General features: G+C 40.5%; 1 protein-coding gene across 1 annotated transcript in view; it reads left to right on the top strand.

The window, feature by feature from the left end:
* TMEM100 (transmembrane protein 100) overlaps positions 1-12,180 on the top strand; it is an 81,308-nt gene extending 69,128 nt beyond the window's left edge. Inside the window, exon 3 of the mRNA XM_069654936.1 lies at positions 10,807-12,180. Coding sequence (XP_069511037.1) covers positions 10,807-11,279 — 473 coding nt within the window. The 3' untranslated portion in view covers positions 11,280-12,180. The remainder of the gene's footprint in view (positions 1-10,806) is intronic.
* Positions 12,181-13,175: the final 995 nt, after the last annotated feature.

The raw sequence follows: 13,175 nt of genomic DNA, 5'->3' as shown, positions 1-13,175 counted from the left end.
CACGTGCATCCTTTGCCTGGTCTCATAATCCTCCTCCACACCTTCTCACCTCACCCGAAAACCCTTTACTGGTCTCAAACCTCCAGGTCTTTCATGAATGTGATTCCCTTCTTCTGCCCCCTGCTCCATGAATTGGGTCTGAGCTGCAGGTGATACTATTGACCAATCTATACCTGCTGTTTTCCCCAGGGGTGGCTCTGTACATTGGAGAATCATGATACATTGTTTAATACCCTCTATATTGAAATCTTCTTGTACACTACTTTATGCACACTTTTAGCAATTACAAACTTTACTGAAGTATGTTTTAGGCAGCATAACTCACCCTCAGATGTGAATTCTGCTGAAGCGAATTTACCAAAAGAAATACCTTCCCCGGTGAACGTATCTGCATTTTCCAGACCTCAAACTCCCAAGTTTGACAGGACAGCACTTTTCTGGATCCATCAAACTTCTCAAATAACTGCTGGTTTGACAGGTCTTTTAAAAAATGTGCCAGAAACATTACAAATTCAACAAAGGTAGCAGGCGCCCCTCTCTCAGAAGAACAAGGCATGATAACCTGTTCAGTGGTTGTTAAACACATTGAGAGTTCGCAGCCATCTGCTTTTTGCTCACTGTACCTTTCACAGATGGGAAATATCCATTTGCATATCAGTCTTTGTCCCACCCACATGGGCAGTCCAGCACTGAAATGCTATGGCAATTCCTCTCTGAACAAGAGTACCACCAGCAACCCCATACACGTGTTTCAGCCTAGTTGGGCATCATCAGTGAGGTGAAGCTGAGCCTCTCTAAACACAGTGAGCAGGGAGTCCACGTCTGGTTGCCCCCAGGTAACCTAGGGTGACCAAACCCAAGTTCCTTCAACAAATTCAACAAAGGTAGCAGGCGCCCCTCTCTCAGAAGAACAAGGCATGATAACCTGTTCAGTGGTTGTTAACCACATTGAGAGTTCTCAGCCATCTGCTTTTTGCTCACTGTACCTTTCACAGAAGGGAACTATCCATTTGCATATCAGTCTTTGTCCCACCCACATGGGCAGTCCAGCACCAAAATGCTATGGCAATTCCTCTCTGAACAAGAGTACCACCAGCAACACCATACACGTGTTTCAGCATAGTTGGGCATCATCAGTGAGGTGAAGCTGAGCCTCTCTAAGCACAGTGAGCAGGGAGTCCACGTCTGGTTGCCCCCAGGTAACCTAGGGTGACCAACCCCAAGTTCCTTCAACAAATTCAACAAAGGTAGCAGGCGCCCCTCTCTCAGAAGAACAAGGCATGATAACCTGTTCAGTGGTTGTTAACCACATTGAGAGTTCACAGCCATCTGCTTTTTGCTCATTGTACCTTTCACAGATGGGAAATATCCATTTGCATATCAGTCTTTGTCCCACCCAAATGGGCAGTCCAGCACCGAAATGCTATGCAATTCCTCTCTGAACAAGAGTACCACCAGCAACCCCATACACGTGTTTCAGCCTAGTTGGGCATCATCAGTGAGTTGAAGCTGAGCTTCTCTAAGCACAGTGAGCAGGGAGTCCACGTCTGATTGACAAGAAGACAACCTGAAGAAATTAAAAAGGTTCATATGGCAATTAAAAGTAATGCAGGATAAGAGTGACAACAGTGGGAATGCAAAAGCAAAACCAAAACTGTGGTGACACTACAATTTACTAATTAAATGCCATAAAATATACAAATACCACAATATATTTTTTTTGCTGCAAAATGTAGAGACCAATGTCTACATATCTTGCAGCATCTGACTGTGCACTTTTCAAAATGTTATTGACATACACCATTCATATAATCTTGAATACATGATTCTTTATAAGACTGTATGAAGAAGAGTCAAAAAGAGAGAGAGCTAGGGTGGTGACATCCCTGATCCAGACTATCTCACTTATTAAAAAGGAAAACAACAGCATGTCTCCAGTAGATATAATTTTCCCGTTAGTAATAACTCAATTCAATACATTTGTCACATTAAGGGCGTAAATAGAATATCTAATTTAAATAAGTCCAGGGGGATGCCATCAGTACCATGTGATTTATCTGCTCCTAATGAATGTATTACCTGTAGCATCAGTTTTATTTCATTGCTAAAATGGGATCACTACCAGTCACTATTGAGTTCCCGGAGGTACCCAATTTGATTGTTTTGAATTGATCTTATGGTACATCTCGCTGAATTCGGCCAGTACCATTCGATTGATTAAAAAAATCAAATCGGGTCAACACTACCAAACATGGGGAGTGAAGGTTGTGTTGGGTAGTGATGGCCTTTGGGGGTATCAGGGGTGTCACCCACTTCGTGAGGTTTGGAGGCGGAGGACGGGGAAAAAAAAGAATAAAAGGGGACCCTGTGGCATCAGTTACGACTGCATAGGAGGAACAGAACTGATGCTGTAGGGTCAGAAGAAAACTGGACGTGAAAAGGTAAGTAGGGGGTTTGTGGGGGGAGGTATTGGGGGGTTAAAGTTTGGCCGGATGTGCCCACAGCAATATTGTCAGCGCGGCATCATTTACCACAGTCAATTTGGCTATGAAGAATTCTGCTACGGCCAAATTGTATACATTCTTGAGTTCCCACAGAAATGATCAGCAATGCACTGTTCGGCCTACGGACTTCAGGAAAAGCTACATTATAAATGGCAATATTGTAAAGAAAATCATCCACAGCACTGCAACTACTACTTGATTTTTCCATGTTCCTGTTGTCCCTTTAGAAACTAGGTTCAAGGCTAACCCACAGAGTTTATCTTTTGCTGACAGGTATAACTATTTTCAATCTTCTGTTTGTTTTTTGAATTTTGTATCCCACAGAGTATATTTACACTCGGTTTTTATTAACATCAGTATACTCATTTATTGGGGGAAATAACTTTACATGACATTGGAAATTCAATTTTGGTTTTGGTGCATTTTGGAGGCACAACCACCAAAATATGTCCAACACATTGCTATAGAGAGGAGAGGGGGAAAAGTGGTTTAAACTAGTAGAATAGGTGGATGAAATGGTAACTGGCAAAACTGTGGGCAGCAAATTTTATTTCCTCCATTCACAAGATCCTAAACAGGAAATTGCTTGCTTGGGCTTTCATGTAAGGTGGTCTTTGCTGAGAGACCTCCCACAATGTGCTTGTGTGGCTGCCATATGCAGCAACAACACCAGTCAGGAAAAGCCTCTGGTGTCCCATCTGCAGCCTCCTCCTTCCTTGGTTCCCCACCCTTTACTTTTCTTTACTTTATTAATTTGTAATACGCACCATATGACCCAGAGGATTAAGGGTGCAACATAGAACAACTAACATGGCATCAACAGTAAACCACTGATGCATACACACATCCAAGACCTAAGATAGGGGGGATCCATCCAGAATGAAAAGACAAAAAAAAGCAGAAGGAACTGGCCCCTTTATCTGAATAGCAGTGTCTTAATCTTCTTTCTGAAAATTGCTGTAGATTTTAATTCTCTTAGATCCGGCAGAATGGCATCTCATGAACTGAGCCAGATTACAAAACCGTGTTTTTTTTTTTTAACTGGTTAGAGTTATTGGACCTCAATGTCCTAACACTTGTTTTATTGCATAAAGCCTCAGCCAGATAGCAGGGACTAGCACCCACCAAACATTTATGAGTAATCATCAACAGCAAAAAGTGAATCCTTGCTTCAATGGGAAGCCAATGAAGGTTGTGTCTAGAATCTGAGATGTGATATCTCTTTTTCAGTCGAGAAATAACTCTGACAGCACTATTTTGTATGGTTTGTAGCCGCAAGTAGTCAGACATCGCTATCCACCAAAAGGCTGCTGCAGTAGTCAATGTTCAACCCAACAATAGCCCTAGCCAGAGTCTCGCAATTTATTTGAGGGATGTAAGTTCAGTGTTGCACTAACAGTTTGATGTAGTAGGCAGGAGAGGACACCAAACTACTTACTTGAGCCCACAAGTTCAGGTTTTGATCCAGTACAATGCCTAGAGTCTTCACCTTCTTTTTGGTCTCAGTATCGCATCCTGGCACTAAAAAGTGTCATATTCTGTGCACACATCTTTATTTTGTTCTCTGTGCATATCTCCATCAACTCTGTCTTTTCTTTATTGAGTGCAAGACCATTCTCCGCCATCCGTGTTTGGATGATTTCATATATCTTGTTTATGGTTCTTCCATCATCTGCATGAGATCCCGAAAGTGGGATGACACATTGAGTGTCATCCACATAGTTTTTAAAACCTACATTATTTTCTTCCAAGAGATTGAAGAAAGGGACTGTAAAAATGTTGTATAAGGATGAAGATAAACAGGCTTCTTGAGGCACACCATACACCAGGCATGCTGGGTGGCCTTCAGCCTCCCTACTACACACTCTACACCATTGGTTACTCAGGAAGGATGCAATCCACAGAACAGCATTATCCGAAAGAAACAATACCTCTTTTAACCTGGTGACCGGCTTAGTGTGGTCCACTGGGTCAAAAGCTGCAGACATATCCAGCAACATGAGCATGGCTGTCTGTCCCTTTTCTATATACTGAAGTAGTCTTGATTTCAAGTCAAACAAAGCTGTCTCTGTGCCATGTCCCTCCCAAAAAACCACACTGCCATTTATTTAAAATACTGTATTCATTCAGATATGCTGAAATGTGCACCTAGGCCACACGATTCAGAATCTTTAAAAGAAATGGCATACTATTAATGGGATGGCAGTTTGCTGGGGTAACAGGACATAGAACCCTTCATATGTATTATGTTGATTGCACTACTTATATTGTATATTTTAGAGTAATCTGGGCTGCATTTTAGAATTGTAAATAATGTTTTACAAAGCTATTTGAACATTATTTTTAGAATCAAACTTTTAGCATTTGACTTTGTTTTGTGTTTTCAAATTTTCAGCACGCTGTGTTTCGAGTGTTTTGAACACCCGTTTTTACTTGATTCCTTAACTTTGTACGCCGGCACTCCGAAACTACAAACCCTTCTGTTTTGTAGTCCGGGTGAATATTTAATTTCCGGTAAGGCGCGTCAATGCCAGCACCTCTGGCCAAGCAAGTCTGTGCTTACGTGCTTGACAGACCCTCCCTGTAGACCCTGCAACTCTGCAGTTTGTCCCCGATCCTGGTGCAATATTTACTCTCACCTCTTTTTTATTGCCACTTTAAGGTATGTCATCCACTCTGGAGGTCCGGACTCAAATTAGGCAAACTATTTTAAACAAATACTAGGATATGTATGTTGCTGATTTGTCTGAGAATAATATACAAAATTTGCCTAATTCTGTTACCAGGGGAGAAAGCACAGGTAGCAGTTCTGGGCAGGCATTGTATTGCAACAACAACCCTCACCAAACATTAAAGGTGAAACTAACACCCAGATTCCTTCTCCAGCTATAATAGCGCAAGAAGACATATTGGAGCCTCTCTCCTGTTTGAAAGCACACATGGAAATGGGAATTGCCTCCCCCAAGTATATATATGTGGAAGACACAAGTGTTGATCCCTTAATGACATGCACTTTCAGTGGTCCTACATAAACAATTCCACTAATAAATACTCATTCCTGGGGAAATTCCACTATTGATGTCATGACAATATATTAGATAAAAAGCTTGATATCATGGCGATCACTGAGACATTGCTTAAAGACTCGAGCGGACCAATTATTGATCTAGCGACTCCAAAAGGCGACACTTTTTGGGGGGGGAAATAGAGATGTTGCGCAGGGGGAACTGCACTTATCGCCACAGAGGATCTCAATCTCTTTAGATCTCCTGTAAATTGTGAGGGTTTTGAGATGTTGCATTTTACCACCATCTCCTCACCAGTACATTGTACTAACATTATTCTGATTTATCGCCCTCACAACAAGATGCACAGTTTTAATGAGGATCTTATTAAACCTAACTCATCAACCCTATTGCTGGGGGATTTTAACAGATGGAGAGGCAATAAGATTGATGAAGAAGCTCTTCGTTTGGAACAAACTTTAAAAATAATGATTTTATATTCCAAAATAAGGCACCGATACATGTTAAAGGCAACGTCCTGGATTGGGTAGCCTCACAGAGACTACAGATCAGTGCCATCATTTCTGAGCCCTGTATTTGGTCTGAACACCTCTTTGCTAATATTCATGTCAATTTGCAAGAAAAACAGGCCCTGCAATGCAAAACACTTAAGAATATTACTATTAGAAATGTAAGTACAAGATGTGGATAAGTGTTTGCAGGACATTATGTCCAAAACGCCTGATCTGGATCCTCCCAGACCAAGCTAGTCAGGGATCGGTCCAACCACCATAAATGTTTCTCAGACAAACTAACCAAGTTTAAATAGGAAAAGCAGCAGGCAGAATGCTGTTGGATTAAAAATAAAACAGAAATTCTACCTTGAAAGCCATTGAGAAGCAATACAATAAAGGAATATATGGAGCTAAGAAAAACTATTTCAATAGTGAAACTGAAAATTCAGGGAATAATACAAAAAACGTTTTGAAATCCTGAGAAGCCTAGAAAAAAAAATGTGAAATATAATACATTATCCACTACTACAGAGCACTGTATAAATATGCAGCACGCATTTGCCAGCAAAATAGCTACATCTCATGAGAACATTATTCAAGAACTTGCTTCTAATATACCAGCGGGTGAAACTCTAAAAACTGTGATGGTTGGTGGTCCCTTGTTTAGTTTTTAGCCTATCCTTATTTCGGACAAGGAAATTATTTTAAAGAAAATGCATCCCACATCATGACCAGGGGATGTCATTGAGTAGAAAGTCATTTTAGAGAATTTTACACTTTTTGCACCCTTTTAAAAACTTTTTACATTTTGCAAATGCTACTTTTTATCACAAGTCAATTGTGAAAAATGTAGTTGTTATTCTTTTTTTTGAAAAAAATCAGGATTGAATCCAGAAGACACAAATAATTTTAGGACGATTACTAACATATCATTTCTTTTAAAAATGATTGAGAAAACAGCTTCAGTACAGTTATAGGATTATTTGGATCAAGCAAACATATTGCATCCCAGGCAGTCTGGTTTTAGATCTAATCATGGTACAGAAAGCGCTCTGTTAGATCTCCAGACCATGTTCACTGGAAACCATTAAATGGATTGTAGGATTTCTTTCCAACAGAAAATCTTGAATTTTCTGGGAACAAGCTTCTTCAAACTATGAAATCTCAACTTGTGGAGTACCTGAAGGTGCTTGCTTGTCACCAGCACTTTTTTGTGTGATCTTCTTGACATAAAGAGGCTGCCATTTGCAATTTACGCTGACAACACACAGCTGTTATTTGAACTGAGTGGAAACTATGTGAAAGACTCTAAAAAAAGCCGAAATACGTACAAACTAGTTAAGGACTGGATGACAATTAACAAACTCTGCCTCAATGGCCCAATAATGGAGATACACATTTTCGGATCACCTCAGTTTTAGTGACTTTTTAGTTGATGGGCATCGTGTCGATGTCCAAAATAATGTCAAGACTTTGGCAGTTTTATTTGAAAGCTCAATTGTGGCCGACGTGCAGGTAGATCGTGTTTTTATGAAATCGCAATATCATCTTAAACTGTTAAGACTTCTGAAGCCATTTGTGACCAGTAAAAATTGCAAAACATTAGTCCGGGCCATTATAATGCCTAGATTGGATTATTGCAGCACACTCCTGGGTGCCAGTAATAAAAACAATATTCAAAAGCTTCAAGTGCTCCAAAATGATGCCATATGTATCATCAAGAGTATTCTGAGAAGCAAGCACATTACTCCAGACAGGATGGAATTACACTGGCTGCCAGTATTGTCACAAATCCTCTTTATGATTAGTACCATACATCACAAATGCCTGCATGGTTCAGCCCCTATCTATCTTAAAGCCAGCCTCAATCTCCAAAGCCTGAGAAGAACGACCAGATCTACTGACACCTTTTGACTCCTGTGCCCTAAGGTGAAGAGAACAAGAGGAAAAGGACGTTCCTTTCCTGTGCTGGCCGATCAGACCAGGAATAGATTTCCAGCAGATTTGCGCAAGGAGAAATGCCTCTTCACTTTCCGGAAGAGACTGAAGACTTTTCTATTTAACTAAACCACCTTCAGCAAAAGTTCCACCTGCCATTGTGCTTGTCTTAATGTGCGCCCTGATGGCTATGAGCTGCGATGCGTGATAAATATATAATAAAAAAAATAGGCTTGGCTTTTTTAATCACAGTGTAATACACACATTCTTTAATCCTGAAGGAACATGATTCTCATTGAACGATGCATTGACACATTTGCAGAGCCTGCCCACCAATATGGGGCCACAGTCCTTAATTATCATAGCCGGACAAGGGTCTCTCTTGCAGCTGTTAGTTTTAGCTTTGCAATGATCATAGCCAATTCAGTCTCAGAAATACATCTGAAGTTGAAACTGATGGTCTTGACTCTTAGGCACCTGAGAGGCCTCTTCAGAAATGGCTACCCCAACACAGGACTTCCTATTGACCTCAATTTTCTTTTTTATCCTATCCAACTTCCCTAACATGGCTTCCTGAATTAGAGCACACCATGCAGCATCTTGCAATTGTATCTGATGTATTCTTGCCTGGATCTTTCAACTCCCTTAGAATGTTAAAAAGTTCCTTGTAGTCTCATTGTGCACTTCCAATCCTATCATCAAACATACATTTCTCGGTTGCAATGACTGCTAATTTAAAATCCATAGCCGCCATCCATTAAACTGCCTTCTCATGGACACCTTGTGAAGATCGCCATTTGTAGAAGCATTGCTTTTGTTAGCTTTAAGCTTTTGAAAGTCCTAAGAAAACCAGACATTACTTTCCTTCTCATCAACCAGCTTGGTTCTTAGGATGGCCAAGGAATCTGCGGCTTTCTGCACTCACTGCAGGTATACACTGTCAATATCATCGCTATTACAGGTTTCTTCACCTCCTGTGTCATAGGCACAAGCCAAGGTTCCAAGGCTTCCGCCGTGAGTTTTTTTAGGTACATTTTTCCCCTGGTGCTTTTACCATGCCAAACTGCACTTGTCATGGTGCATTAGTTTTCTAATATGTCCCAGTGTTTTTAAAAATAGGGCAAACTTTGCCCTAGTGCTGATACCTTACAAACCTTGCACTTGCACCGGTGCAAAGTTTCTGTAATCTGGCCACTGATCTCCTACGTGCTTTCCTGATTCATCTTGTCAGTGCCTTTCATTTTCACAGATAAATGGATCCTTACACATGGTCAAACTCGAGCGGATTTCATAGAAATCCATTTGTAAATGCTGCCTGGAAAGTAGTATGTGCAGTCAGCATTTTCCTTTTCACAAGATTGAGAGGAAAATGGAACAGTAAACGTGCGTTCCTTTCTCTTTACCCTTTCCTTCTCCCCTTCACCTTGCAAATGTTTACAACTGCATCAAGCAGACCCTTTAACACAGGCTGAAATGTCCTTGTTGGTGTCTTGTATGTTATAGGAATTAATGGGTGGTGGTTTAATTGAAGGCTCGATCCAGTGTTAAAAAAGTATGCACTAGTTGGAAGGTCAGCTTTAGGGCATGATCGTGGTAAGAAATGATTGATTTTTCTATAATATAGCCCTCCCGTATGTGGTGTGAGACTGTGTTCTGATCAATGATATATTCATATTGTCAGCAAGATCATTCTCGCTTGCTTGAGTATCAAAGAGACTAGATTTCGAACACGTTGAGACTACAGAACATACTGTAATTTCAGTCCACGAACACGTTGAGACTACAGAACATACTGTAATTTCAGTCCATTGTAACAGCACACAATCTCTGAGGCTACGTGCATTAAACTGTGATGGCAAACACAACTGTGAAATCACACACCACACCTGCATACTAGAATCCCACCACCAATATTGACTCCAGTGAGAGTCTCTTCAATTTTAGACCACAGACCTCAGCCTTAGGCACAAGGTTGACCGCTAGAGCACATTTCCTTCACCCAAAGAGGAGACAACTCTCACTGATAACATAACATTTACCCCGATACTTCACCGCACCTGAGGCTACACCCCCAACTCTAAGTTCACAACACAAATCATTTTCATGATAAACACAAATTCACATTGGGTGTTATTATATGTTTGCCGGTATTCTGCCGGTGATTCCAGTGGGATACCAGCAAACTAACCTACAGTTTCTGCCGCATGATATCAGGCGGGGGAAAGGGTGGTAACTAAAAACTCCTCATTCTATGGATTCACATAGGACTCCATGTAGGCCAGAAATACTGACTGTTTTTTGCCGGTGGGTACTTCATTTACCTCCAGCGCCTGGCTGGAGGTAAATCAGTGCACCCCCATCACAACGGTCCAGGTTAAAGTGCCAGTCACAGGATAACCAGCACGTTTACCGGCACTTTTCCCAGACCAGCAAACTTATAATGACCCCCATTGACTTTGTAAATGTTTGTTCTCTTTATGAACAGACCAAAATGACATTTGAGCTGTACATATTGATATTTTTTATTAACCCTGGAATGGGTGATGTATTCCCAAAAGGTATTATAATCCTTAGAACATCTAAATTGCCTTTGTTCTCTTTCCATCATGTAATGTTGTTGTTTGCAATGCTTCAACTTGTTACAAATGCAATATTTCCACACAAAAAGTTACAGAAATGCATTCAATATTATTTAGATTTTTTGTTTCTTTAGATGAAATATTTATATTTCGTATGCCATTTATTTATCTCACGTCTTATTCTGTTCAGTGTTTCAATTAAAGCATAATTCAAATGTAAAACGATTTTACTTGTAAATCTAACATGTGCCCTTCTTTTATGCAGCACAACATATTCTGAGTCCCAACGAGGCATGTGCTAAAAATGCATTGATCAACAAGTATTTCAATATGAATGAAGATCCAATAAAGGAGATTCTTGGAGGGCCAAAATGTTTAGAGCAAGTCATAGTGGAGAAGACCAACAACAATGATTGTGTTGTCATTGCAACAGTTCCTCGGGTCAGTGAAACTCAGCTGACAGCGGCCACTGGGGGAGCTGAGCTTTCGTGCTATCGCTGCACAATTCCCTTTGGTGTGGTCATCCTCATAGCTGGTGTTGTTGTCACTGCAGTGGCATACAGTTTCAATTCCCATGGATCAATCATTTCAGTGTTTGGACTTGTCCTTCTGTCTTCTGGACTTCTTTTGGTGTGCTCCAGTGCATTGTGCTGGAAAATCAGACAAAGGAAGAAAAGGGCAAAAAGGAGAGAGAGCCAGACTGCTCTTATGGCCAATCAGAGGAGTTTATTTGCTTAGAAGGACCGCACTATGAAAGGACAGACATTGATATATGCACATATTGCCATTCAAGGAAGTGCTTCCCTGGCATGTGTTTAGACAGAAAGGGTCAATGTATCTACTGGATTGGAATTCAGATGCCCTGTGACATGTCTTTGGAAAAACCTGCACTTCTTTGATCACGGTTATGTTGTACTTTCTCAAAGCAAAATTCTGAACTTATGGTTAAGAATAAGTCTGTGACGAAAGTGGATTCTTCGATAAAAAACGAATATAGCAAGTGAATTGAAGGAACATAAGGACACAGTGCTCCAGTAACTGGATCGAAAATAAAATAATAATGTGAGGGAAGACAGTTGTAGTATCTGGAACACTAAAAATGTCAAACATTTAGTTTGATTCATGCTTTCATGTTATTTCGATGTAAGCAACTGTTTGTATTTGCCTCGTCATGCCAGTAATCTGCATGTTACAGTGAATAACTGTTTTGTGGTACTTCGTTTTACTATTTCATGCAATATGAATTGCTTGTTTAAATGTTGAATAAATGTAGTCAGAGTAAATGTTTGTGTCCGCTGTAAGGACCTCATTGTATGAGGTGAGCTAAAGTCCTAGATATTAACTTTACATTTATTAAACTTAGCACTTTTTTGTCACATTTTCAATAAATATGAAATCAAAATGTGTTTCATTTAAAATAATAAATATTCAGTGCTGCTAAATATTTTAGAGGGTATTTTTGTATGAATATTTGTATATAGCTTTTAAACATTGTTTCTGTTTTTTAAATAACAATTCTTTCAGTATTTGGATACTAGACATCTTATGTGTTTTTTCATAAAAGTACAGTTGATAAAAACATTTACTGTTGTGGCTCTTTGTATTTCACAGTATCGTTCACATAATAAACACGTCAAAATATGTCATGTTTGCAGAGAAATGCTTGATTAGCAAAAGCTGTGAGATTTTCAAAAATACTTAATGGGGCGTTGCACATCGACAACGCTTTAATTATTGGTACATTGTATAACTCTCAGTACCGAAATCTAAAATTTGGTTTAGTTGATGGTTAGGCTTAGATTTGTGTAAACTATGACCATCCGACCATTTCATGTATTTTAGATTTCTACAGTTTATTGTATTTGTTCTACAGGAATATGAGCTTTTGAATCCTGAAGACTGTACAGGGTAACAAAAACAGAAAGCAGATAAACCACACAGAAGGCTGCTACAAAAGGAGGCTGTTGGTCACGTGACCATGCCCTGCCACTCAGTTGCTCTGCCCACCACCAGTATTTGCACCTTCCAAGCCTCTACCTAAGGACTGTAGGCCAGCTTCATGCAGACAGCATTGATCAGGTTGCTGGTCATGTGACCAGGCCCTGCCACTCAGTTGCTCCACCCACCTCCAGTTTTCAACCCGTCCAAGCCTTTACTTAAGAAATGCAGGCCAGCTTCAGGCAAACAGCACGAGTAGGCAGTGGTTCAAATGAACAGGCCCTGCCACTCAGTTGCTCCACCTACAACCTATTTAATAATCGCTGGCGTCCTCAGCAAAGGCTGTGCAAAGGCAAGAAACTCACGTGCCAGTTTGGTCCTGATAGGGTAAAGGGAATGACCTGCTATTCTGCATTTCAACTACAAACTAATCACTACTACTGCTACTTATCAAAAGACACCACCATTCTTACTAGGGCTTGAATGGCCAAGTGCCCTGGTCAGCCCCAGCAAGCTACCCTAGCAAACCTCATCAATATTGCCCTTGCTCCATCCAACACCCACGGACCACATGCAGATGCCCTCTCATGTTGATAGATTCTTGCTCAGCAGTCACTCACGCTGCAGAGATTGCTGACCTCATCTCGTACAACAGCCTTGATGCCCTGTTCATCACTGAAACATGGTTTACCCCAT

Source organism: Ambystoma mexicanum, chromosome 3q (genome assembly GCF_040938575.1).
Source record: "Ambystoma mexicanum isolate Mex_15411 chromosome 3q, UKY_AmexF1_1, whole genome shotgun sequence".
NCBI lineage: Eukaryota > Metazoa > Chordata > Amphibia > Caudata > Ambystomatidae > Ambystoma > Ambystoma mexicanum.
The sequence above is the reverse complement of the archived record's forward strand: the minus strand, read 5'-3'. Positions and strand labels throughout refer to the sequence as shown.